The sequence below is a fragment of the Nannospalax galili genome, unplaced genomic scaffold (genome assembly GCF_000622305.1).
Source record: "Nannospalax galili isolate Female #2095 unplaced genomic scaffold, S.galili_v1.0 scaffold1049, whole genome shotgun sequence".
NCBI classification, from domain to species: Eukaryota; Metazoa; Chordata; class Mammalia; order Rodentia; family Spalacidae; genus Nannospalax; species Nannospalax galili.
Window position 1 is genome coordinate 45,165 of NW_008358636.1, and position 27,100 is coordinate 72,264.

Below are 27,100 nucleotides of genomic sequence, written 5' to 3' on the forward strand. Positions count from 1 at the left end.
TCTTCTCCTTCCTGTATGCCTATGATTTATAAGTTAGGACGTTTTATGGTGTCACACAATTCCTGCATATTCCATTCTTGTGCTTTTCAATTTTTCATCTTTGCTTGAGTGGTCTTGTTTGTCCACTTTATCTTCCAGTCTTGATATTCTGTTTTCCATTTCATTCATCCTATTGATGAGGCTTTCTTCCATCATTTCTAATGGGCTTACTGAGTGTTTCACTTCCTTCTTCATTTCAGCCTGAGTATTGTTCAATATTTCTAACTCTTTTTTGAATTCATTCAGAAGTTTATCCCTATCTTCCTTGAGTTCTTTAATTTGTTTGTGTGTTCTTTAAATTCACTGACTTCTTTTATTATGTTTATAATTTTTCTTTTGAATTTCATGTCCTGTGTTATCTCTAGGGGGTTCTCATTGTACTCTTCTTGAGGACTGGACTGTTGGTACTGGGTGGGGATATATTATTTGGGTTTTTCATGTTATTATTTTCTCACTGATTATGTGGATTTCTTTTGTATTTTCTGATTTTTGTGTGAGACTCAAGCGTTTTCTTGTGTGAGATTTAAGCCTTCCTTTGTTGAGTTTAGGTCTGCTTCTTTTTGTAAACTTTATGTGCCTTTGTGATTTAGTTTTTGGGCTTGAAAAGCTGGTTGGTCTAGGCTTCAGGTTCTCTCTTTTGATCTTATATTGGAGTGGCCAATTTGTGTTTGTCTTCAAGAGTTTCCACAGAGGCCCAAGTCAGATGAGGATCAGATGCTCTCAGACTTTCTCCTTGCTCTCAGATCCCTCCAGGAAAGATGCTGATTTCAGGAATTTGGGGGCTGTGCTGGCCTGGGAGCAGGGCTCAGGAAAAATGCTGGTCTCAGGAAGCTGGTAGCTGTGCAACCCAGAGATGCAACGGGAGGTTGGGATGGGAAAAGACCTCAAGTGCTCCTGGGCATTACTGGGAGGAATTGAGTTGGTCTGGATGCAAAGGATCAGGAAGCAGTGGGTATTCTGGGCCTAGAGGTCAACAGAGGAGTCTGTGGTTCCAAGTCAAGAAATGGGCCAGTACCCAGGCTAGGAGGGGAGCTGGCAGGGTGAATGAGGCTGGGTGAGTCAAGGGGTGGTAGCGCTGCAGGACCCTCCTGCTAGCACCCGGAAGCTGGTAGATGAGCCACCCAGGGAATAAAATGTAGGTAGGTATGGGACCAGGCCCAGAGGGCTCCTGGGGACTACTGGGAGGAACTGGGTTGGTCTGGATGTAAAGGATCAGGAAGCAGTGGTGGTTCTGTGCCAAGAAGTTAGCCCCAGTGTCTGGGGTGTCATGAGAAGAAATGTGCCAGTATCCAGGGTAGGAGGAGGGACATGGCAGGGGAGCTGAGAGTGTGAAAGAGGCTAGGGGAGTCAAGGCATGGTGGGGCCACTGGGCTTTCCCAGGAAAAGTACTGTCACCAGGATACTGAAGGTTGTGCAGCCCAGGGAAGCAAAGGGAGGTGAGGGCAGAACCAGGTCCAGAGGCCTCCTGGGGACCAGGAAAGATGCTAGCACCAGGATGTCCAGAGGCTGTGCAGCCCAGGGAAGTAAAGGGAGGTGAGGGTGGGACCAGGCCCAGAGGGCTCCTTGGGACCACAGGGAGGAACTGCCAATTATACTGTTTAATGAGTACAGTACACCTGCTGGGATATCTTCTAGGCATTTGTATTTTATTGATGTTTGTTTAAATGTGTCTACTTCCTTCCATTTGTCTTTATAGTAGAAGAAACACCACTGAGATAGACCAATGGCCATGGCTTGAAGATGAATAATGGGGAGGACCAAGAAGTCCCTATCTCGCCATGATACAAGAGAGATCACCCTACCTCTATCACCCCCTCCAAGGCTCAGGGACCTCAGCAGAAGTTTGGTGGAAATATTTTTAGAGCCAGAGGAAGGGGTGGAGTGTGTCCCGAGGGGTTCTTGTTCTTCCAAGGGGCAGGGCCTGCTGTGGCAAATTTGCTGCAGAGAGTTAGCTACAGAGAGGGAGCTGTGGAGACTTAACCTTAGAGGAAGGAGTGCCATGTTAGAAGCAGGCGGTGTGGAAAAAGTGGCCCTGGTGTCTCACTGAATTGGACGCGAGGGGGCATTTACCAACTTGGGCTAGACTGTGGGCCCACAAGGCATGGGTGAAAGCTAATGGAGACTGTGGGTGGGGTGTGGAAGCGATCTGGAACAGCACGCTGAGCCACAGAGTGGAACGGGACACTAGGTGTTCACCTTTTTAAGTTATTCATTTTCCCTACCAGGATATAAAGTATGAAAAATTGAGATAAAGATTTGGTATATGGTTTGTCTAGTAGTGCCAGAAGCATGGGACCCTAAGAGAATTTGGGCAACAGAGCCATTAGTCAGGGCAGTCTATGCTGCTTTTATTTGAAAAGGAAAACTCAGAAACAATCTCTAGATGGAGTATGGAGTCAGGAGACTTGGTTAAATCACTTTGCCTCTCTAGGATCAATTTCTTACATATGTATGTTTAATTGGAGTTACCACACAGAGAAGATTATGCTCATCCCAGAAGCCATAGTCTGCTAAATAAAAAGCTCAGTACCAGGTATGGGAAGCTTCCCCTAGTGTATTAGTTACTTTTCTGTTGCTGTGATAAATACCATAACCAAGGGAACTTGTAAAAGGCAGAGTTTATATTAGTTTACAATTCTGGAAGGAAAAACCATCATGGCAGGAGAGGCATGGCAAGAGGCCTCCAGAAGAGAAAGGTTAGAGCTCACATCTTCAATCCCACACAGAAAGCAGAGAGAGGGCAAACTGGAAGTGGGGCAAGGCTATCAGCTCTCTAAGTCCACCCCCAATGACATACTTCCCCCAGCAAGTTCATACGTCCTAAAGATTCCATGACCTCTGTGAAAATGTGCACCAACTGACTAGGTATTCAAATACTTGAGCCTTTGGGGGACATTTATCATTCAAACCACCATATCTTGAGTTGTTGATCAGAAGTGTCCTGGAGACACCAAAGCAATACAGATGATTGCCATTTCTCTTGGTTGCCCACCAGAGCTTGATAGTAAAACCATATCACTGAAGACACTACATACATTGGTCACCAAACATGGAGAAATCAAATTGGAACTGACCAGGAAAGTTTATCTAAGGTAGATAGCTCTAATAGTACAAGAAGGTGCTATGTGTGCTGAAGGGGAAAAAGGTCAGCAACAGTCTTATCCAACTATGAACCCTGTGAACTGCAATGACAAAGGTGGCAAGATATACCCTTGGGTGCAATAGTGGCACAAATTTTATAGGGGTAACCAACTGCTTTTGGGTTGGCTCTGAGGCCTGCTCCACAGGAGGAAACACATACTGTAAATCTGTCTAAGAACTTATGGTTGAGGAGCTTATGAACCCCACTGCTGAACCTAATGCTACTACTTTTTCTAGGTGGTTATATCAACCTGCCCTCCAAATCTTCATCTCTCTGCCTATAGAGTAGTTTAGCTCTCATACCTCATCAGAGAAGTTTCTCCATGCAGTGGATGGCAGTTAGCATAGAAACTCACAACTGGTCAAAGTGCAGAGAAATAAGTAGCTGTGGAGGGTTCAGACACAAATGGAGCATCTATATCATAGCACCTCCCCAAGGTTGAGGGACCACTGCAGGAGAGGGGGGCATAACATTGTAAGAGGCAGAAGGCAGGGAGGACTGGAGAGAAGCAATATCTTCTGGACCTGACAGGGCTGTTGGACTCATGAACTCACAGCTGTTGTGGTTGCCTGAACACAACCTGCAGAAGATCAAGCCATGCAGCATTCTAGCAAGGAATGGGAAGAGGTTCATGTGCCCCTGCCCTTAACTGAGGAGCTATGGATAGCTGGTGGCTTCTGAGAGATGGATGGAAAGTCAGTTTTCTTCCAGAATATGGCTCCTGGTACAGACCATGCTTCAGCAAATGGCCCCACACTGAGAAGTAGATGAACAGCACAAATTGAGAGTCAATGGATTTTTAATTAAAAACAAAGAAAGCAAGAGACTATAAGTTTGGTGATGAACACATTTAATCCCAGTGCTCATGAGGCAGAGGCAGGCAGATCTCGGTGAGACTGGAGGATGATGCTCTGTGAGTGAAGAGTTTCTGACCTGATGATTCCAGCCCCCGGCTTGCTTTGACAACTGCTTGATATGCCAATAGCTGACTTCACTCATCCTTGCTAATGGGCAACTGGAAGATACCAGGTCACATGCATGTCTCTTCCCTCCAAAATGTTTCTGGTAGTTTTTTACTAAGTCAGCTTAGTGAATCACTTAGTGTTTTTTAATTGTTAGTTAAACTAATAGAGTGGTAAATTCAGCTGATTAGTAATTGTCCTAGTTTGATTCTCCATTGCTCTGACAAAACATGCTGACCAATACCAACTTGGGGAGGAAAGGGTTTATTTGTCTTACATCTCCAGGTCACAGTTCATCAGGGAGCCCAAGGTAGGAACTCAGGGCAGGAACCTGGAGGCAGGAGCTGGAGCACAGGCCAAGGAGGAACACTGCTTTCTGGCTTGCTCCCCTGGCTCCTGCTCAGCCTGCTTTCTTATGCAACACAGGCCCACCTGCCCATGGGTGGCACCACCCACAGACTGGGCCCTCCACATCACTCAACAATCAAGAAGGTGCCCCATGGACATGGCCACATGCCAATCCAATGAAGGCAATTTCCCAATTGATTCTCCCTCAACTCAGGTGTGTAAGTTGACACACCACAGCACAGTAATTGATAATTACGTTATCTATTAGCTTAGGTTGTGTGTCTCCACTACAATATGAAATATGTCACAAACACGGAATGTGGAGAGTTAAGAGCAAACAATCATAAAAATAGATCTTGTGTAACAATGCATGTCCTTTCATGAACTTTAGCCAATGTATCTTTCTTATTTGACATGAGATCTAAGTAATTTTCCTTCTAACAAAGGCCAATGTATACTGGAACAGAAGATAAAGCAAATATGTCATTACAGAAGTTTGTAAATACAAGAACTTGGATTCTGCATGTATTTGTATGTATAATGCCCATATTCTGAGCATTCAAAGCAAACACAACTGACAACATTGGGCATTGTCACTTACGTTTTATAAATGCCACCAACATAATCCACTATACTTTTAAACATGAATGGGGAAAATAAAGTTTTAAAACAGCCCCGCTACTTTGGAAAGCAGTTTTTCTAAATGTTAAACAGGTCATTACCATATGACCCAGCAATTCCATTCCTAAGCATATACTGAGAAGAATTGAGAATATATGTCATAGCAAAATTCATATGCTCATGACAGCAATGCCATAGGATGCAAACAGTGGAAATAACCCAGATGTTGAATGAATGAATGAAATATGGTATAGCCATAAAATGGACATTATGCACACATAGAAAGGAATAAAATGCCAATACCTGTAATGGTAGGGGAAGCTTTGAAAATATTACGCCAAGTGAAAGAAACCAGATAATACATGACAACAAATTGTACAATACTATTTATAAGAAATATTTAAAACAGGAACACCTATAAAGATAAAATATAATTAGTGGCTAAAGGATAGGGTGCCAGGAAAATGGGGTGTGACCACTAATGAGTGTATATCTTCTCTTGGAAGAGAGGAGGATATGCTCTCAAATTGGATGGTACCTATGATTGCTCTGTTTTGTGACTATTTTAAAAACCTATTGTACTGTGACCCTAAAGAGTCAGGTTTATAGTCTACGTGGTGAAGGATGGGTCGTGAACAACTAGGCCTAGTTTATCTTGTGAGAGACAGGACTGGCTCTGCCCTTAGCAGCTTTAGTACTGAGAATAAGGCACACATCTCCCTCTCATCCCAGAGTCCACATGGTGCTTCCTTCTTGACATCTCCTGGATTTAATCACTCATAGATTTTTGTTGTCCTCTGAACCCAGGCCCCTTTCCTCCACCTTGACTGAAAGGGAGTTGATGAGCAGGAACTTTCAGCCTTTTCCTTCAGGAGGCAGAATTCTTACAGTGAGAAATTCCTTAAGCTTAAAAATAGGTTTCAGAGGGACTGAGCAGTCTACAGGCATGAAGCATCTACCAGATGTGTTTTACCTCATCATGGTCCTGCAGTTTCTTTTAACAATGCTTTGCTTATTTAGAATAATTAGTAGGAAGGCATATTTTTATGAATGAAAACTGAGTCAACATAAGTGAACTTTAGAGATAAAAATGGAAACAATGTGACAAACCAAAAGCGATTTAATCTTTTTCTTACTTATTCAACAAATGGCTAGATCAACAAAAGAAACTATGTATAGATTATAAAGTGCTAAGCACTGGAGATAAACCCTGGAAAAGATAGGCAGAATCTTCTCTTGAGCTCTCTGGGCTACATGGGAGACAAATGAACACAATATAATGTGACAAGCAAAGAAATCAGATGCAAACAGGAACCCAAAGGAGGGGCAGTCATTAGAAACGCCCCCAAACTAAACCCACCTTCCTTATTCATTAACAAGTGGTGCTGTCTTCCTGTCACAGAGAGAGCAAGAACCCTTTTATGGTTTGTTGGGAAATGTGCTTCCCTCCTCCAATTACCTTCAACTTTATAGGGGCAGTAAATCAATTGTGGAAGAAGCTGGCTCTACTAGCCTAGTTATCTTTGCTCAGTGTTCCTTAAGGGTCACTGAGGGACAGACACAGCAAAGAAAGACAAAAAGGCTGTGAGGTAAGTACTGTTGTCTATGTAGTTCGTTCTGGAGCAAGTGGAATCCTTTCCCTTTGGTAAATTTTCTTGTTTCTTCCTCTGTTAAATGATTTAGATACTTTCAGATACACATTTCTTCTGGCCCTTATATTTTCTTCGCTTTCTATAGAGGATGAAGAGTGAAAGTTGAATACAGATGTGTATATACACATGGGTACACATGTATGGATGCTCCACCCGACCCCCCCGTGTGTGTATGTGTATGTGTGTGTGTGTGTGTGTGTGTGTGTGTGTGTGTACCGCGTGTGTGTGTGTGTGTGTGTGTGTGTGTGTGTGTGTGTGTGTGTGTGTGTGTGTGTGTGTTTGGAGGCCCAATGGTGAGGGTTGTAAGAAGTCCTCTCACTGGGACAAACCACGGGAAGAACAAATAGCTGGAATCCTCTGGGAGTCAGTTAAGGGTGGCAGGGACTCAGAGGAAGGTGATTATGTCTCAGGTTTCCACATAAAGCATTTCTAGACAGGGAAGAATTTCTGCCTCCACGTGTGCTCACATTTCCCCTGGATGACAATAGCTTATGGCTGGATAATGCCTGCTCCCCACATTTCCTGAGCTACCACATAGGATCTGCTCCCTTGGGGAGGTGAAGGAGATATAGAAGATGTGGTTGCTTCTGGCTTGATGAGGCTGGGAACAGAATTCTTCCAACGGAGAGAAATGGTACTTGGAGAAGGAGAATGATTGATGGCCACTGTCTGTTGTAATACTGAGCTTGAACTGTGTGTCTAAGAAATGAAGTCAGGAGTTATGAGTGTTGGAATGGGTCCCTCAGACTTCTTTCAGTGCACGCAATTCCACCTTCAGACGTTTGTCATCTAGGCCTTCAAGTTCTGCATTCTGAGAGACGTGGAGTGAGTGAATGCTCAGGCACTAGCTGAAGAAGCCGTGCCTCTCAGTCTTTGTCCCAGCTCTTCAATCTTTCACCTTAGTTTTTTGAGGCCGGGTCTCTCACTCAAACCCAGAGTTCACCTATATGGCTAGTTTTGCTAGTAGCCACATTGTTTGTTCTGGGGAATCTATTGTCTCTGCTTTCCAAGGCTGGATTCATAGGACAGCCACCATGCCCACCTGCCATTTACTGGGACCTGGGAATTCAAACTCCTGTCCTCTTGCTTGTGTGCTTTGATGACTGAGCTATCTCCTCAGCACATGATACATATATAATGGAGAGTGAATATTTTCAATAACTTAGGCTTGAAGATAGTCAACCAATAGCTTTAATTTTCAAAACTTTATTTATTTTTACTTTTTATGTGTATGAGTGTTATGCCTGCATGTATGTAAGTGGATCTGTGTCATGCAATGCCCACAGAGGATAGAAAAGGGTGTCAGATCCCTCTGGAACTGGAGTTGTGCCACCACTGGGTGCTGGGATTTGAACCCAGGTCTTCTGCAAGAACAGCCAGTGCTCTCAACCTCTGAGGCATCTCTCCAGCCCCCAACCAATAGCTTTAGGTTAAAAAGAAAGAACAATTAAAACATGCCAATTTCAATCTCCTAACCTCAGTTTCTCTAGCTAAAGTTTCATCTCAAACTCCTTTTGGCAAATTGTATGTTAATCATTGCTCCTTGCTTTCATTTCAATATTGAAGGGCTTCTTATCTTGGATTATTATACACTAATGTAAAGGTTGTCTCAGTTGAAAATTGAAACCATTTATAGTTTATCTACAGCACTATTAAGATTTGAATATAGGCAATCCCAATGACTCTACTGGGTAATTGGGGGAATGACCTGTTCCCCACCTCTCAATGTTACTCGGAAAACAGTGCAACTGAGCTAGTGACTGGTGGTTAGAACTGACAACCAAAAATTTATAAAAGATGAGTTAAAAAAAATCCCCAAGAGTTTAAAAAGAAATGTTGATTTTCCCCTCAAGTTATTATTTGAAAACTACTTGATTGGCAGGGCTGGTAGGAGTTGAGACCAGGTTATAAGGGGCAGGGGTGTGATGTTATGTTTAAATGTGTTCATTTTGGTTGAGTCTTGGGACTACTAGAGACATCGAACATACTATGGAATACATGAATCTCAGTCTCTGAAATACAGACCAGATTATTGTCAGGTGTTATGTAGAGTCCTATGAGTGGTGGAGGTTACTTAAAGAGTGTGAGCAGTTTAAAGGGGGGCTCAAAGACATTTTGAAGAGTTTAAACATTCAATGAAATAGAAGACTGAAAGACAAGTGAAAAGGAGCCAGGACAGTAGATAGAAAATTTAAGTTTGGGGTGGAATGCTTCAGGAGGAGGGAGGGGTTCGACAGGTGATTAAGAGCGTATCCATTGTAATTAGCAGCTAAGGTGCTGGCGAAAATAAGACATGTAGACCTCTCATTGTCTCACTAAGACCATCAGTGGGCCACAGGTGTGAGTTTGTGAGGGGATACGATGAACCCTGGAGGCATCTATGTGCAATGTATCAACACCCAGGCAAGTGTTTGGCTCCTTTGTTTCTGTCTAGAGAGTCAGTTAATGGATAAGGAACAAGGAAAATGTAAACAATGTCGTTAAGCAGTACACATTGAGGCTTAGGCCAGTCGCAGGTAAAAGCCAGCAGTTTCCAAGAGAACAAGGGAAACGGAACAAAGAACAAAAGCCTGGGTCCTCATTCAAGGAAAGGGATGATTGGGGCTGCTCTGGGATGTTCCCCGAGACTCTATGGGCAGCGAGGCTGCTGCCTGCTGTGGCCCTCTGCACTCTGCACCTTAGTCTTCCTCTCTTATTGCCTGCCCCAACTGGTCCCAGTCCCTACACCACTGCACAATGTACCCTCCTATAGGCCTCTCCCTTGAGCCCTGGATGACCACTCCAGCCCTGGTGTGGTTTCTGGTCCCAGTCCTGGGAGCAAGTAAATTTCGCACCCGGGGTCCTCCACCACAGCTGCCCGCTTGCCCTGCGGAGCTCCTTGTGCTCGCTGGCACCATGCTGAATGATTTTCATATGCCTATGGTTTTGGCAAAGCAGAACCGGGAGATAGATGGACAGTGTCACAGCCATAGGTAGCTATCAATTCCGCTACTGGCAGAACGCCTCAGGTGTTAGCTCTGTTACCTCCTTTGGATCTTGCAATCTTGTAGCGCCAGCAGTTGGACTATGGTATGTACTTTATCAGCCAGGAGGGAGATGCTCTGTTCAGTAACACTAAGCTCCTCAATACATGCTTTCAAGAAGCCTTGAAGCACTACGACTGTGTCGTGTTTAGTGATGTGGACCTCGTTCAGATGGATGACCACAATGCCCACAGGTGCAGTGCTACCCTGAAGGACAACCTTGGCTTCAGCCTACCTCACCATTCAAAGTTTTGGTGCCGTCTCTGCTTTCAGTGAACAAGTTTCTTCCCATCAATAGATTTCTAATAACTACTGGGTCTGAGGACCAGAAGATGACATTTTTAATCGATTAATTCATAGAGGCATGTCTGTGCCTCACCCACATACTGTGGTCAGGAGATGTGGGCTGATACAACGTCCAGGAGACAGGCAAAGCGAGCCCACTCATTAGCGGTGTGAGGAGTTGTACCCACAGAGGAGAATATGTGCTTTTTGATGGTGTGAACTCAGTTACCTAACAGGTGTTGGACTTAAAGAGATACACATTGCATACCAAAATCACAGTGAACATCAGGAGACCTAGCAAGCATTTGGTACAATGAGAGAACTGAAAATGCCTGGGACCTCTGTTGTGTGTCTCTGACAGTGCGTGTGTGTGTGGGGGGGCTCTCATTTATACACTCTGAGTGACAGGTCCATGGCTCATCATTCCTACATCTTTTCAGAACATCATATGAGCGGAATGCTTGGCCTCCAACTCAGCCTTTGATGCAGTACTACAACACGTTTGTCAGTGTAAAAACTGTTAGCCACTGGGGCCATCTTGAACATGTTTACGATGTCACCCCAAAGAGAACTGTGCACAGCTCGAAATTTGGTGTCTGCAGGGCACATTCCCACATTCCAATGGATGGAATTGCAATGATGAACTTTGTTTTAAATCGTAATGTCATTCATGAAAACTTGGAGACTGCTGTTGAATTTGGATTGGTATGATAGTGTCTAGTTTTCATTTTTAAATGAAATCCACAGAATTTCAGCCAGAAATTCTGACCAAAATTTCAACCAGAATGATTTCACATTCTGTCCCTCTCTCAACTTCTTTCAATGATCTGCAACTGCAGAAATCACTTTGTGTCTTTTTCTTTGAAATTCTTTTTATATGTCTTTGTGGTGTGTGTGTGTGTGTGTGTGTGTGTGTGTGTGTGCGTGCCCGAGCATATGCACGTGGATATGATATGACACACTTGTGGAGGTCAGAGGGCAACTTTCAGCAGTCAGTTATCTCCTTCGACCATATACGGTCCAGAGATCAAGCTCAGGTTCTGACAGGTGCCTTCACCCATGGAGCTGTCTTGCCAGCCTCTATGAGTGTGCCTTTATTTAGCAAAAGAATATTAAAACTTGAATCTCCAACTTTCTGAACATAGATTCCAAGGCACTTTTAGTACCAGAGGGTCAGAAGTCTGGGGTGTTCTCACTTACGGTGTCCTTTCTCTAGTGGCCTGCCTGATTTCTGAATGTAAAAATTACTTTTTAAAAGAAGCAATTTGTAGTATTTCAAAGACCAAATTAATTCTAATTATATTGTTATGTTGTAGCTTGATTTTGTGTGGATCTAAAGTTGAAGACTATTTAGTGTTATGACAATTTATTTTTCTGAGAATGCTATGTAAACTTGAATTTCCTATGCATTTTAAATGTAGTAAAGGGACTTTTGTAGGAGATAAAAATAATGTATGGTGTAATGGTCACAAATGGGCACCTGATATACCTGGTAGGTTAGGTTTTATGAAGATCAAAATCCCCTCCTTGTCTCTTGATAAGGGAAAAATCTCCAGTCAGCATTATTCTGCTAGACTTCTGGGCTGGGTACCTGGGTGACAGATTCTGACTTCAGGGTGGGGCTCTCTTTTCTTTGTCTAGATGGACAGGGCAGAAGGAACCCCAGCCTCTTGCAACTGATCCCTCAGGGCCCAAGGCTGTGAGCTTGCAAATCACAGCAGTCAGGTTGTGAACCACTGCTTAGTTCTTCCCCAGCTGGAAGGAACCCCTCCTCTGTGAGGCACTACCTCCCAAGAGCCTCTGCTCTTTATTCCCTGGCCCACCCTGCATTACCAGTTCTTGTCCCTCCTCTATCCTCTCTTGGCCCGTCATTCCCCTTCTGTCCTCCATCTCCCTTTTCATTCTTTTGTTGTGTTCCCTGAAACTTGCCTGTGACACTCAAGGTCAAACAGACTATTCCTTCTCCAGCATGACCGGGCCTTTTAACTAGAAATCTAGAAAGTTCAGTTGAACTTGCCTCTTCCTGAGAATTCTGTTGCCTCAAGACTCCTGTCTTCCATTCAGGCTTTTATCAGGTACCCCTAATCCTTGAGGGGAACCTATTGGGGGATTTGTTGTGCACAAACTCACTCTGCTGGGGATCGGTAGCTACCTGAGGTCTCAACAGACCATGGTGTAACCTGTCAGGTCCAGCGCAGGTTGAGGTTCTAAGATTCAGCTGCCTAACTGCAGAGCTAAGTGCTTTGTTTTTGGCAGCCAGAACCCCAACCACTGCCAGCCCTGAATGTGGAGGCTGAGCTGATGGCCTGTCCTGAGCCTATGTGTGCAAAGGGCATCACAGATTCTAACTTGCTGCTTTTTCCAGAAGTCTTTGTAGTGGTTAGAAACTATCTTCCTGGCAAAAGCAGCCGGGCTATGCAACGTCTGAGCTTTCATCAGTTCCCAGGCCTTATTAAGGTCCTTCAATTGAGAAGGGCAGCACTGGGTGGAGTCTGGGGAAATGTAAAGGCCTTCCTTTCTCTCTTTAGATCCTGACTTTTCTAGAGTGCCTTAAGGAAAGGACACAAAGGCCCTGAGTGTGTGTTTGTGTTACTTCCTTCAGTCTTGAAACAAGATTCTGTCTTCTCTTTTTCATTCCTGTTAAATTTTGTTTGTGTCAAGTGTATGATTTATTTTCAGAACTGAGGGAAATACTGTTTAGCCTGTTTCCTCTACTTTCTGAACTTCCAGCATTCTTGGGGGGAATCCCTCAGGTCCTAGGCACAATCAAGACACTGTTGGGTCTGGACATTTGTCTGGCTGATGAAATGCTGGATTAGCATTCTCCCCGGGGATTCCAGGACTGAGGATTCAGGGAGCAGTTCCTTTTCCTGGGAGTTATGACCATGCCATCATATGCTGTGCCTTTTTCTGTCTGCCCTGTTGCTGGTGACCTGTGAATGACCTTTGGGAAAGCTCAGAGGCCCCAGGGGTGGGAGGGGGGACAACAGAAGGGCTCGGCTGGCTTTCAGCCTGGCAGGGTCTCTACTGACTCCTGGGCTGGGCATGGTATGGCAGAATGGCAGTGCTCCTGTTGTGTGTATTTATCTTAGGGGGAAGGCTATATCTGGCCTTGGTATTGGGAACAGACAACTGTGTTTTTGCCTTTGAAATGCAGTAATATAACATGAGTAGATGAACCTACCTATATGAAAAAATAAACTAATACCCCCCCACATAAAACAAACAAAAAAAGTGTAAGAATAAGTTTAAAATAAGGCAATGGGAAAGGGAAAAGGACGTCAAAGCTGGGGATAAGGCTCAGTGAGTAAAATGCTTGCTGTGCAATCAGGAGGACCTGAGTTCAAATCTCTGGCATCCACATAAAATCGGGAATGGGCTGTGTACTTCCCTGTAACCCCAACCCTGGAGAGGGCTGGTGGAAACAGGTGGATCCCCAGAACTTACTAGCCAAGCAGTCTAACCAAAATGATGATCTCAGATTCACTGAGAGACACTGTTTCAAAAAGCACAGTGGAAAATGATAGAGGAAAACATCTTTGGCCTCCACATGTGCCCACATGGTGGTGGGCACCCTCACACACACACATGCACATACAGGCGTATAACACACACATTTTAAAAAAGGAAAGAATAAAAGGATACAAGCTTGTGAACAGCAGGCAAGCAGTGCTTAGGATTTCAAAAGTGAAACGACTGAGGAGTTATAAATTCTGGGGCATAGCTCCGGTGTGGGGGTTGGTAGAAGGGGAGTGGTGACCATAGCTATTGGAGTTGTAAGGTGGTCTGGAAATGTAAGATACACAATAACGGTGAACTTGATATCATTAGAGCAAAAAAGTGAACTATAATCCACATTTTTGGAGATGAAGAGACACAGGTCTAAGCAGGTATGCAGCCCCTCTTAGTAAGAAAATCAGGTTGGAATTCACGTCCATCGATTCCCAATTCATGCATTCAGTGAAGCAAGTGTTTTAACACTTAGGCCAAAGCATAATCGTCAGGGTTATTGTTAGCCACCGAATTTACGTGTGTTTGTGTGTTACAAGAAAACATTATGCTGGCGATCAGGATCGAGTTTGCTTATGTTATCAGATCCTTAAAAGGATCACTGTGATTCTACACCGCGAAACACCTGAGCATCCTCTAGAGGAACAGGAACAGGACTTGCAATCAATTTTGTCATGTCCTTTCTCCCTACTCGTGCCTTGTTTTCCACTGAACAGAACAAGTGAGAATGTTGAGTCACATTGGAGAGTCTGATGAACCCTCTCTGTCTCTCATCCCTCTATCTTGAGTATGTTGGTTCATTTTCTCACTCCAGGTTTTTAGATCTAATATGCTTTTCCTTGAAAATATCCACTATTGGGACTGACAAGATGGCTCAGCGGAAGGCACTTGAACACAAGCCTGACAGCCTAAGTTCGATACCTGAAACCCAGGTGGAGAAGGGAGAGGACCGACTCCTGCAAGTTGTTTTCTGACCTCCACACATGCACTCTAGCAACATGCTCCTCCCTCCCACACGTATACAAACACAGAAAATAAATAAATAATATAAAAAGAAAACAGCCCTTGTTTTTGCATAGAAAATGGCAAGCGCTCTAGAAGTGTTAGGTACACTAAAGACATTGGAGACACGGGATGACAGGAGCAAATATGTTCTGGATTATGCAAAAAGAACTGCTGAGAAGGGCTGATGATCAAGTCTGTCTTATGAACAAGTTAACTGTGTGTGTGTGTGTGTGTGTGTGTGTGTGTGTGTGTGAGGTATGACTGTTTTGGGTATACTGAGGTATGGAATTGGCGTTGGGTGCCTTTTTGTATTTCTCTCCACTGTACTTTTTGAAATAGGGTCTTGTATTGAACCTGGAGCTCACGAATTTGATTAGACTGGCTGGCCAGCACAGCCCCTGTTTGCCTCCCTAGCACACTCAACAGGAGATTCAAACTCAGAGGTTTGGATTTGTGAGTCAGGCATTTTCCTGACTGGCCATGTCCCCAGGCCCCACAGTTGACATTTTAATCACAATGCCTATCTATTCCTTCAGACTGATGGAGCTCTGTGGTGATCTACTTATCTGTTTCTGTCTAGATGGCGAAGAAGCTAAACATATTGGAAGTCCTTCTGATCATTTTCAATATAATTTTATTGGCATTGGATATCATTTTGCTGCTTCTTGTGCTAGAGAAACCTTCAGGTAAGGGTGATGTGGGTGCTGAGTTGGAAAGATGGGTAGAGGAAGTCCCCTTTGCATGCCAAAGATACCATTTTATTCATTATTGAAGCCAGAAGATGACAATGGATTCCATAGAACTTGAGTTATGGATGGTTGTTAGCTGCCATGTTGGTGCTGGCAACTGATCCCTGGTCCTCTGCAAGAACAGCCAGTGCTCTTAACTGCTGAACCATCTCTCAGTCCCTGTGTAACACTTTTAAATAACAAAAGAGATTATGCTCTATCTAGTATATATGTGTTTATTCTTTTACTTAGCATAAAACCAGACCATATCTGTAATCACGCTAAAACACTCTGACCATCCAAAGCAGTTACTGCTTTAACTCTTTTTACATACTAGACTTTTCCTCTGACCTATTTTTAAATATATGCTTATATGACTTGAAAAACAGATTTAATATCTATTTCATGGTTGAAAATATGTAATATGGTCCTACCTGTTTAATAGAATTTTATATATACCAAAGAGTATTGTTACTTACAGGAACAATGTTGTGTATCAGATTTCTAGAACTTACCTTGCGTAATTGAAATGTTATACACATTTATCAGCAATTATCCATCTCCTTCTCCACATTCTGCTTGCTTCTCTGTTTGACTGTTGTAAGCATTTCACATAGGAGATAATGAGGTATTTATCTTTCTATGACTGCTTGCTTTCACTTAGGATAACATCCCCCAGGTTCATCCAGGTTGTTACATATTGCAGGACTTATTTTTTAAGACTAAATATATTTGAATGTATGTAAATATACATTTTCTTTCTAAAATTCTTTTTTTAAATAGTCATACACAAATATAATGGGTTTTGAACAAATGTACCCCCCTTTCCCTGTAGCTCCTTCCATCCCCCCCCCACCATTTTTCTTTTCCAACTTCCTGTATATTCTCTTTCTTTTTAAATATCCACTGAATCCACTGAATGCTGCTTGTATGTGCAAAGGTGTTAAACTATCCACTGGAACATGGGTAACCTTTTAGGGTTTGGGTTCCTGAAGAAAACTGACTTTCCCTCCCCTAGCCATTAATTGTCAATAGCTTCTTCTACAAGGGTGAGACTTCGTGAGCCCCTCCCCATCTATTCTGGGATTTGGCTGGCTTGATCTTGGGCAAGTCTCCTGCATGTAGTCCCAGATGTTGGGAGTTCATATGTCAGGTCTGAAATATACTATTTTGCTGCAGATATCCACTGCTTTTGGCTCTTACAATATTTCCACTCCCTCCTCCAAGATCATCCCTGAGCCTGGGGATGAGGAGATGTGATATAGGTGTCTCATTTAGAGCTGGGTATCCAACAGTCTCTTATTCTCTTCGTGTTGGCTGGTTGTAGGTCTCTACTGATGGTCATCTATTGCAGAAAGAAGCTTCTCTGTTGAGGAATGAGAGATGAAATATTGTTTTGGGTGTGAAGAAAAGAATTCAGGGGAAGTTTCTTACTATGCTCATTTAGCAGAGTAACAGTACCAGGTTCTTTTAGAGCCTATGACCTAGCTAGCTATGGGTTTTTGGCCCAGCTATGGGTTTTGGTACCAGGCATAGGTTCCATCTTGTGGAATGAACTTCAAATCCACCAAGAAAGTGGTTGGTCACTCCCATAACATTTCTGCCACTACTGCACAATGGGCATAGTTTACCGGGCCAGTCATTATCGTAGCTCCCAGAGTTCACAGCTAAGTAAGACTGTTGGTAACTTTTCTCACCCGATAGTGTGCATAGCACCTTTCAGCACTGCGAAACCTAGGTAGTAAAGATGAAGCTTGCAGGTCGATATCAGTTTGATTGCTCTATGCCCTGTGACTCAGATACACGTACATTTATATGTTCTTTGTCTCACTCAGCCTTCAATGGGCATTTAGGGTGTTTACACATCTTGGTTATAGGGAATAGTGGTAGAGTTAGCAGGGAAGTATAATATCTCTTTAAGATCTTGACATCAATTCTTTTGGTTAAATTCTTGGAAGTGGATTAAGAGATCATGTGGTAGTTTTATTTTAAACATTTTATCCATAGCACACAAGGGTTCACATTTTTCACATCTCTCCAACAGTCGTCTTTTGGTTTGTTTTGATAGTAGCCTCTTGAGCAGGTGTGAGATGATATCTCTTTGTGGTTTTGATCTGCAAATCACTAGTGCTTAGTGATGTTGGGCATCTTTTCACCCCTGTTGGTCATTGGTGTGCCTTCTTTGAAGAAATATCTATTTGTGTGCTTAGCCTGTGTTTAATCAGGTTATTCATTTATGGATTCCTTGTAGAATTTGGAATTTAACTTCCTTTCAAGTATATGGCTTGCATATACATTCTCATTTTCTATATCTTGCTGTTTCCCTCTGGTGATTGTTTCTTCTACTATGCAGAAGATTTTTGTTTTTATACAGTTTTATTTGTTTAACATGATGGCTTACACTTGTAATTCCAGCACTGGGAGGCTGAGCAGGAGGCTGACATGAGTTCAAGGCCAACCTGAACTACATAATGAGTTCCAGGTCAGCCTGGGCTACCGAGTGAGAATCTATTGAAAAACAAACAAATAGACAAATAACATAAACATAAACAATAAAAAAATCAAATGGATAATAGAACTAGATATCCCCCTGCAAAAATTCTTGATTTCTACCTGGAAATATATCTGAAAATTAATTTAAAATAGATCAAGACCTAAATGTAAAAGCCCAAACTGTGAACCTCTAAGAAAAACCCCATAGCTATGAATATTTGAGATCTTGAATTAGTCAACTGTTAAATGAATCTCAAGCACAGAAACAAAAGGAAACAAGTAGGTAAAATGGACTTCAAATAAATTGAAAACTTTTGTCCTTCAAATGACAAAATTAAACAGTCCCCCGCCAAATCCCACATGAAATACATTAATGTTTCTAAAGGAAATGTAAAACAGTGCTTAGCATCTAAGATATATAATGAAGGACATCTGGGTACAAATGCTTCCTTGCATAGAACTTAGCATGTATGGCGGAATACATAAGGTCCGATGGTAGGGGTGGGGGGCATGGATAGGGTCTAAATTTGATTTAGAACTGTTGAATGAAATGTACAAAAGCTCAATAAAACATTTAAAAAGCTGCAATTCAGAAATAAAAAGGAAACCTAATTTGTAAATAAGCAAAGAATATAAATAAACCATTCTCCATAGAAAAATCTACAAATGACCTTAAGACTAGCAAGGATAATCAACATTATTAATTATTTGGAGAAAATAAGCCGAATCAATGAGATGCTACTTCATCGAGGTGATTTTAATAACATAGGAACAAGTGATCTTTAGCTAACGAAGAAGTTGGAACCCTAATACATTGCCAGTAGGAAAATAAAATGGTACAGTCACTTTGGCAATTTGTTTTAAAAAAAGTTAGAGATAGAGTTAGTTATGGCTCAACCACTCCAATTCCAGATCTGTAATCAAGAGAGCCGAAAACACTTTCACACAGAAACTGCAACGTGAATGTTCATAATAGAATTATGTGTAATGGCTGAACAGTGGAATTGACCCAAATGCACATCATTTCTGTCCTGTTTGTATAATGGAATATGATTTACCCATGGAGGGGAATGAAGCATTGATACATACTAAAGTGTGGACTAACCTTGGAAACTCCATGCCAGACATAAACTGCTTCAGAACAGACAAATCCACAGAGAAAATAGATGCATATTCTCTCAAGACTGAATGAAAAGGGGGATAGAAAAATATCAATAACACATATGTGATTTCTTTGGGGGCTGATCAAAGTATTTTAGAATTCATTAGTCATTATTGTTTATCCAACCTTGTAAATTAGTGGAAACCATAGAGTTGTATGTATCTGGGCTTTTTGTTGTTGTTTTTTGTTTGTTTGTTTTGAGGCAGGGTCTCCCTATAGCTCTAGCTGGCCTGGAACTCACTGTGTAGACTGGTCTCAGTCTCACAGAGGTCTGCCTGCTTCTGCCTCTTGAGTGCCAGGATTAAAAGTGTGCCCCACCATGCCCAGCCTAGAATTGCACATTTTAAAAGGGAAATGTACATTTTGTTTTTTCCTTCCCGGAGTTTGTGATTACACTGTAAATTCAACTTTGCCCTTTGCTTTCTTTACAGATTCTTCATTTACTCCTGAGTGTCCAGACATCTCTGAGTCAGAAAGGATAGACTGTGCTCCTGGCCAGGTGGTGACAGAGGTCAGTGATGAGCTTCTTGCTGGTGGTCTTCTGGGTTTTATTTAAAATAACTGAGTCTGTTAAGTGGGAAAAGAGTGGTGGTGGGATGAATTACAAGTCTACAATTTCTTGTCTTAATGGAAAATGTAATAAACAACAGCACCAAGGACATAAGGGAAGCAGACAGCATAGGCGCAAACAAGGTTCCAAAGTCCAAAGTAGAAGGAAGTTACAAATATTGAACATCTTTCAAAGTTGATCTCGGAAAGGTTAAGTGCTTATTGTTTGTTGTTCCTTAAGAAGGAGGCCATCAAGCAATTGTGGATGACTGGGTCACTTAACTTATGTTACTTCTTGTAACAAGAGACTTCCATAGTTATGTCCCAGTGTACATGGGGCAAAGAACAGAGATTTTCCTCCTGGGAAGATTCCATGAGCCTATCAAGTGCTTGAACCCCGCTCTATTGTGACATGTATGACTTATGTCATAAAGGTGGTATGCATTTAGATTTTACTTATGAATCCCATAGTCTAACAGTCTATATCCAATAGTACAGTATTTTGATAGTAATTAGGACTATATTGGACTTTGGTTAAAAATGGTAACTCAGTAATTTAATCTTCCTATTATAAAAATCTAGAGAGCCTCTAGATACATGTACACATATAATTGTAAGATTGTGTGTGTGTGTGAGAGAGAGAGATAGAGAGAGACAGAGAGAAAGTTTTGTGCTGCTCAATATGTTTTATTGTATATGAAGGTTTTCCTTGGTATTTCATAGATTTAGTTTCCTTTTTAAGATTTATTTTATTTTAAAAAAATTTTATGTGCATGAATGTCTTTCCTGAATGTATGCAAGTGCACCCATGCTGTGCAATGCCTGAGGAGGTCAGAAGAGGCCATTGGATTCCCTGGAACTGGAGTTATGGACAGTTTTAGTCACCCTGTGGGTGCTGGGAACTGAACCCCCATCCTCTGTAAGAGCAGCCAGTGTTCTTATCCATTTAGCCATCTCCCCAGCACTGATAGTTTTAGTTTCTATTGAAAATATAATTCATTATGTGTTCTAACTGATGTTTATGTTGATTATAATGTTACTTTTCTTGCTAATGATTCTTTTGCATGTTTTACCTTTAATTAAATTATAATTATGATTAGATATTTATTATATATTTGATCAACTTAAATTTTCTATCTTTTCTCAGAAAGCTTTTATTAGTTCTTCCTTTGAGATACTATAGTTCCACCCTCAACAAATAATGATAATTTTACTGTCTTAGTATTTGTCTTTCATTCATTTCCGAGTTCAGTTGTACTTTATAGTTCTGAAGTGATGATGGCCAGTGTTTTAGCTTGCTTCTCTGTTGCTCTGATAAAACACCATAACCGAAATCAACTTGGGGAGGAAAGGATTTATTTAGCTTACAGGTTACAAAACCGAGGCAGGAACTGAAGGCAGGAGAGTCACTGAGGATGCTGCCTGCCGGCTTGCTTCTCCTGGCTTGCTCAGCTTTATTTGTCATACAGCCCATGCTTACCTGTCCAGGGGTAGCATTGCCCTTGGGCTGGGCCGTTCTACATCAGTTAACAATCAAGAGAATGCCCCATAGGCATGACCACAGGCCAGTTCTGTGGCCGAAATTCCTCAGTTGAAGTTCGCTCTCTTTAGGTGTGTTGAGTTGACACCCGAGATTATAGTCAGAAACCTAAACTTTACTTGGATTTTATGAAAGTTTCTTTATGTGTAAAATAGTATGCACAGTGTGAGCTGCTTACTTAAGAGAGCTGCTTTATTTACATTTGGAATCATCTTTATATACCAGTTATAGGAATTTTATTTATTTTATTTTTTTAATTTTTTGGTCTTTTTGAGACAGGGTCTCCCTGTAGCTCCAGCTGCCTGGAACTTATTCTGTAGACCAGGATGGCCCCGAACTCACAGAGGATCCACCTGTCTCTGCCTCCCAAGTGAAGTAGATTTTTAAAAACAATTTAGTGCTGATGTAGTTAAATATGTAGAAAATACCTATCATTTAAATCCCCCTATTAATATTTTACTTCTTGTATGTATTAGTCCCCCTTACTTCCATCTATCCATAAGTCCATCTTATTTTTATGCAATTTGCAGTAAATTCCGGAAACTAATTCACTTTCTCATGATTTATTCATCATGCATATCACTAGCTAGAGATGAAGGTTTAATTGTACTTTATCTTAAGGTATTAAACTACCATGCAATGCAAATACAGAGAATTGAACATTTCACATAATGCTGAGGAGTATTTATTGAGTTATAATGTGATTCCACCTGTGTAGATTAATGCAGTCAGGGTAAGTAAAGCTATCATCACCATACCAAATTCCCTCATGACATATTGCTGTAGTTGTTCCCACTTCTATTGCTCTGGGAGGATTTCTTCCCAGTCACTTAGCTTTCTTTATTGCAGAGCATCACAGAGCAGAATCACAGGTAAAGCCTCTTCATCCAGAATGTTCTTGGGATGCATCTATAGTGTTGTATATACATATCAAACTCTACTTTAATAATATTTTATTGATTGCTTGAGAATTTTATACAAAGTACTTTGATCATATTTAGGCCCCTCCCCCATCTCCCCTCAGACCTTTACCCATCCCCCATACCTCTCCGTTACCTCATGTCCTCTATGTTTTGTAAAGTCCTATTGAGTCTAATTTTTGTTCCACGTATGCACTTGGGTGTGGGTTCATCCCCTGGAGCCTGGTCAACCTACCTGGCCTCACACCTTTAAACAAAACTAACTCTTCCTTTCCCAGCAGCTATCTGTTGCCAACAGAGCCTCAGCTACGGCTGGGGCTTCTTCACTGCCTCTTCCCTTCATGCTGTGTTTTTGTGTGGTTGGGGCTTGTTCATGTCTTGTGCATTCTGTCACAAGTGTTGTGGGTTCATATATGCAACTTCCCTGTTGGGTCCAGAAAACGCAGTTTCTTTGTATTCATCCGCCACCCCTGGCTCTTAAAATCTTTCTGTCCCTCTTCTGCAACAATTCCTGAGCCTTGGGAGGAGAAGGTAGGATATAGGTGTCCTGTTTGAGGCTCAGCACTCGACTGCCCCTTATTTTCTATGCATAGTTGTGGTCTGTGTTAATCGCCATCTCCTGCAAGAACTTTCTCTGGTGAGAGTTAATCAATGGGCATAAAAATAAGTCCTTAGGAGTTTGTTTCAAACTATTTCCATTTAGCAGAACAATAATAGGTTTTGGCCTATAGCCTGTGACCTGCCTAACCACAGGCTCTTGGCCCTGATAACAGAGCCAGGTAAACTGGTTCATCACCTCCCAAGCATTTATGTTGCTATTATACCAGAGGGTACATCTTGCCATTCAAGTCACTGTTGTAGCTTATAGGGTTCACATCTGATAAAGTTGATGAGTACTTTTCTCTTCTGGTAGCATGCATAGCACCTTCCAGTATTATGAAAACTAGCCAAGAGAAATGAAGCTTTGAGGTCAATACCAGCTTGATGTTTCCAATGTTTGGTCTACAATTTATCATGTAGTTTCTTCTGTTCTAGAGTCTTACTGTCAAGTTCTCCAGGGTAACCAAGAGCAATGGCAATAGTCAGTGTTGTCTGAGCATCTATGGGATCCCCTAGTCAGCAGCTCCAGGGCCGGGGAGCTCATTCCTGTCACGGGGCTTTTTATTTGCTATTTTTTCTTGTGGTTGAGGGACATTCTGTTATATGAGTACACCACAACTTGTTGAGCCATTCTCCTACAGACCTACACTGCTGTGTTCACAGAAGCACTATTAACTTTTACATAGAACACTGTCCACTTCACCCATGCTTTGAAACTTATAAGCTTAGATATATACTAGCTATCCTTAGCTCAACATTATTTTTATGAAACATCCCATTGCTGGGAGAAGTTACAAGTCTTCATAAGTCATTGCTTTGACACTATTGTATTTCATTGTGAATAAACTAAAATATTTTCCTTTTATTTATTTATATTGAGTTTTTGTGAATTTTTTAATGTTTATTTTTTATTGAATTTTTGTACATTTAATACAAACATCTCAATCATCTTTATACCCTCCCCCATCTACACTTCCCTATAGCCCCCGAACCAAACTTCAATGCATTCTGTCATATATGTTAAGGCCTATTGAGTCAAGTTAGTGTACCCAGATGTCCCTAAGTGCAGGTTCATTCATTGGGGTCTAGTCAGCCTATCTAGGATCTCTCCTTAAAGAGGAACTACTCTCCCTCACCCAGCAGTACTCAGCTGCCAATAGTTCTTTGGCTAAGATTGGGGTCTGCTGTCCATTTCTCCAGTTCTATGCTGTGTTTTTGTCTGATTGATGGGTGTTGTGCATGCTGACACCATTGCTATAAATTCATATTAGCAAGGTTCCAGGACAATATATTTTGATCATATTTAGCCCCTTTCTCCTATCTGCACCTCTTTTTTATATACCCTCCACCAGATTTCATGCACTCATATATACTAATTATATATTATTATGTATTATCATGTACTCATATATACTACATATGTATATTAATATACATTTCAGTTACTCACATATACTAAGGTCTATCAAGTCAAATTTGTTTCCCCAAATATCCTTCAGTGTGAGTTCATCCACTGGACCCTGGTTAACCTACCAGCATCACATCTTTAAAGAAAACCAACTCTCTCATGCTCATCAGTTATCTGTTGCCAATAGATGCTCAGCTGAGGTTGAGTCTTCTTCCCCACTTCTATGCTGGGATTTTGTCTGGCTTGAGTTTGCATAGGTCTTATGTTGTGCTGTTACAATTTCTGAGTCATACGCATAACTTCCCAGGTGTCTGGTCACCTGCCACCTCTGGATCTTACAATCTTTATACCCTCTTTTCTGCAATGGTCCCTGAGCCTTGGATGGTAGCGTTTTGATATAGATGTTACATTCAGGGATAAGCATGCTGCAGTCTCTTATTCTCTGCACTTTGACCAGTTGTGACTTTCTGGGCTAACCACCATCTGTTGCATGAGGAAGCTTTACTGGTGAAAGTTGAGAGATGCATTGATATTCTTTTCACCCCCATTCTGCTATATTCCCTGAGCCTTTGGTATAGAAGTTGCAGTGTAGGTGTGTCACTTAGGGCTGGGCACCTCACAGATACTTATTTGCTGTGTTTGGCCAGTCGTGGAACTTTGTAATAGTCTCTATCTGTTGCAAAAATAAACTTCTTTGGTGAGTGGTGAGAGTTACACTTGTCTGTAAATCTAAGGATATGTATTTGGAATATGAACATAGTAAGAAATTATGTTGGTCTAGGGGTGTGACAAAAGCAGGCTTATCTCTAGGGTCTATGACATCTCTAGCCATGTGTATTTGACTATGTTTACAGTACCACATATGAGTTCTCTCCCATTGAACAGGCCTTAAATCCAAATAGACAGTTGTTGATTACCCCCAAGATAAAAGTGCCACTACTTCACCAATAGGGATTATTTGCTGAGGTAGTCAATGTAGTTACAGCTGGATGGGATCATTGATTGGTTTTCTCCCTTGGCAGTTAGCATAGTATCTTCTGATACTATGAGGGCTAGTCCTCAGAGAGGAGACTTCCAGCCCAGTTCCAGCTACATCGCTTTAACTCCTGTGTCTGATGTATGTCCTGTCTTAAACAATAGGGTATTACCTTCAAGTTCTGGGAGGCAATCAAGGGCTGTGAAAATAGACTCTGATATTTTGGGAGTCTCTTGGACTACCCTGATCTTCAGTTCGAAGGGAGGTTTCCCATGTCTAGCACTGTGTTTTTGCTATATAGACTTGGCTATACACATGCACTCATGTATATATAGTATATGTATTTTTCAGTAGGCTTTTCAACTAATACATTTACCTGTGGATTTCATAAGTGTTATTTATAAATAAAATATTTCAATGCATTCTATTTTTGATGAGATCTGTGAGTTTTCATGTGGGATTTAAAAAACAATAATGCTGCCATATCTTCTGAACATATGGGGAGGGACTTCATTAGCTCTATACTTAAAATGGAATTTCCAGTCCATAGAATTTGTCCACGTATAGGTTTAGCTAATTCTATAAAATATATTGTCAAAGCATTTGTACCAATTTACCTTTTCTCTAGCAGCTGGTTCAGACTCTGTACCCTAACCAACTTTTGATGCTTTCTCCATTCTTAATGAAACAATACTTCTATTGTTTTAATTTTCACATTCATGTTGACCAATGAAGTTAAACACCTTTTCGTATGTTCTTTGGTTGGTTGGATAATCATACTGTCAGCAAAGTCGTTTCAGTCTTTTGTCTGCTTTATTCCTAATAAGCTGTTCCTCTTTTCTGATGTTTTGTAGTGGTCATTATGTATTCTGGGCTGTGGGGAAGAATGTGTATTCCTCAGTGTTTGGGTGGAATGTTGTGTAGATGTTGTTAGGTCCATTTGATTTATGAAACCATTTAGCACCAATGTTTTTGTTCAGATGATTCATTGTGCTGGTCAGTTCTACAGATATCTGGGAAGAGGGAGTGTCAGTTGAGGAATTTCCTCCATCAAATTGGTCTATGGGCAAGTCAGTGCGGCATTTTCTTAATTGCTAATTGATGTAGGAGGGCCCAGCCCTCTGTGTGCCGTGCTGTCCCTGGGCAAATGGGCCTGGGCTATGTAAGAAAGGTAGCTTAGCAACCCAGAAAGGAGTGTTGTTTCATGGTCTCTGATGAATCCATTCCTTCCTCCAGCCTCCTGCCATGAGTTCCTGCCTTGCTTTTCTCAGTGATGAATTATAAGATGTAAGAAAAAATAAACTCTTTCCTCCCCAAGTTGCTTTCAGTCATGATGTTTATTAGAACAACAGAAACCAAACTGTAATATCTGTTTATTGGTGAAAGAGGGCTATTTACTGAAGCCACCCACTGTTACTGTGTTGGGGTTAATTTGTAGTTTTAGAGGTAGTTGTTTTTCTTCTTTGATATTGACTACACATGTGTTTGGTGCATATATATTTAACATTATAATATCTTATTGGTGACTTTTTCCTTATCACTTCTGACTAGTTTTGATTTTAAGTCTATTTTGTCAGATGTTAGAATACATACCCTTACTTGTTTTTTTAGCTCCATTTACTTGAAATACATTTTTCCATCTTTTAACCCTAAGGTGGTAACTGTTATTGTTGGTGAAGTGTTTTTCCTTGAAGCAGCAAAAAGATGGATTCTGTTTTTCAATCCCTTCTGTTAGTCTGTATCTTTTTATTGGGGATTTGATGCCATTAATATTTAGTGTTATTGTGGCTGGAGACATGGCTCAGCAGTTAAGAGCACTGGATGCTTTTGCAGGAAATCCAGGTTTGAATTGCACTACCCACATGGTAGATAACAATGGTCTATAACTTCAGCTGCAGGGGATCTGACATTCTCTTCTGTCCTCTGCAGGCACTGCATGACACACGTGCACTAACATACATGCAGGCATAACACCCATAAGCATAAATAATATCAGAAATATTTAGTGTTATTGAAAGATGTACATTCATTCCTGTCATTATGTTGATTTTGTATTTTCTTGGATCTGTTTTTAATGATTGAACTGGTGTTATTTATCCCCTGTAGCAGCTCTTCCTCCTCCTCCTCCTCCTCCTCC

The 27,100-nt window shown here is 41.5% G+C and overlaps 1 protein-coding gene across 1 annotated transcript in view; it reads left to right on the forward strand.

Annotated features, from left to right (window-relative positions):
• The first annotated feature begins 15,167 nt into the window (after positions 1-15,167).
• Positions 15,168-27,100, forward strand: part of LOC103724791 (probable maltase-glucoamylase 2) — a 102,960-nt gene continuing 91,027 nt past the window's right edge. The window contains exons 1-2 of the mRNA XM_017795310.1: positions 15,168-15,273; positions 19,402-19,481. Coding sequence (XP_017650799.1) covers positions 15,168-15,273; positions 19,402-19,481 — 186 coding nt within the window. The remainder of the gene's footprint in view (positions 15,274-19,401; positions 19,482-27,100) is intronic.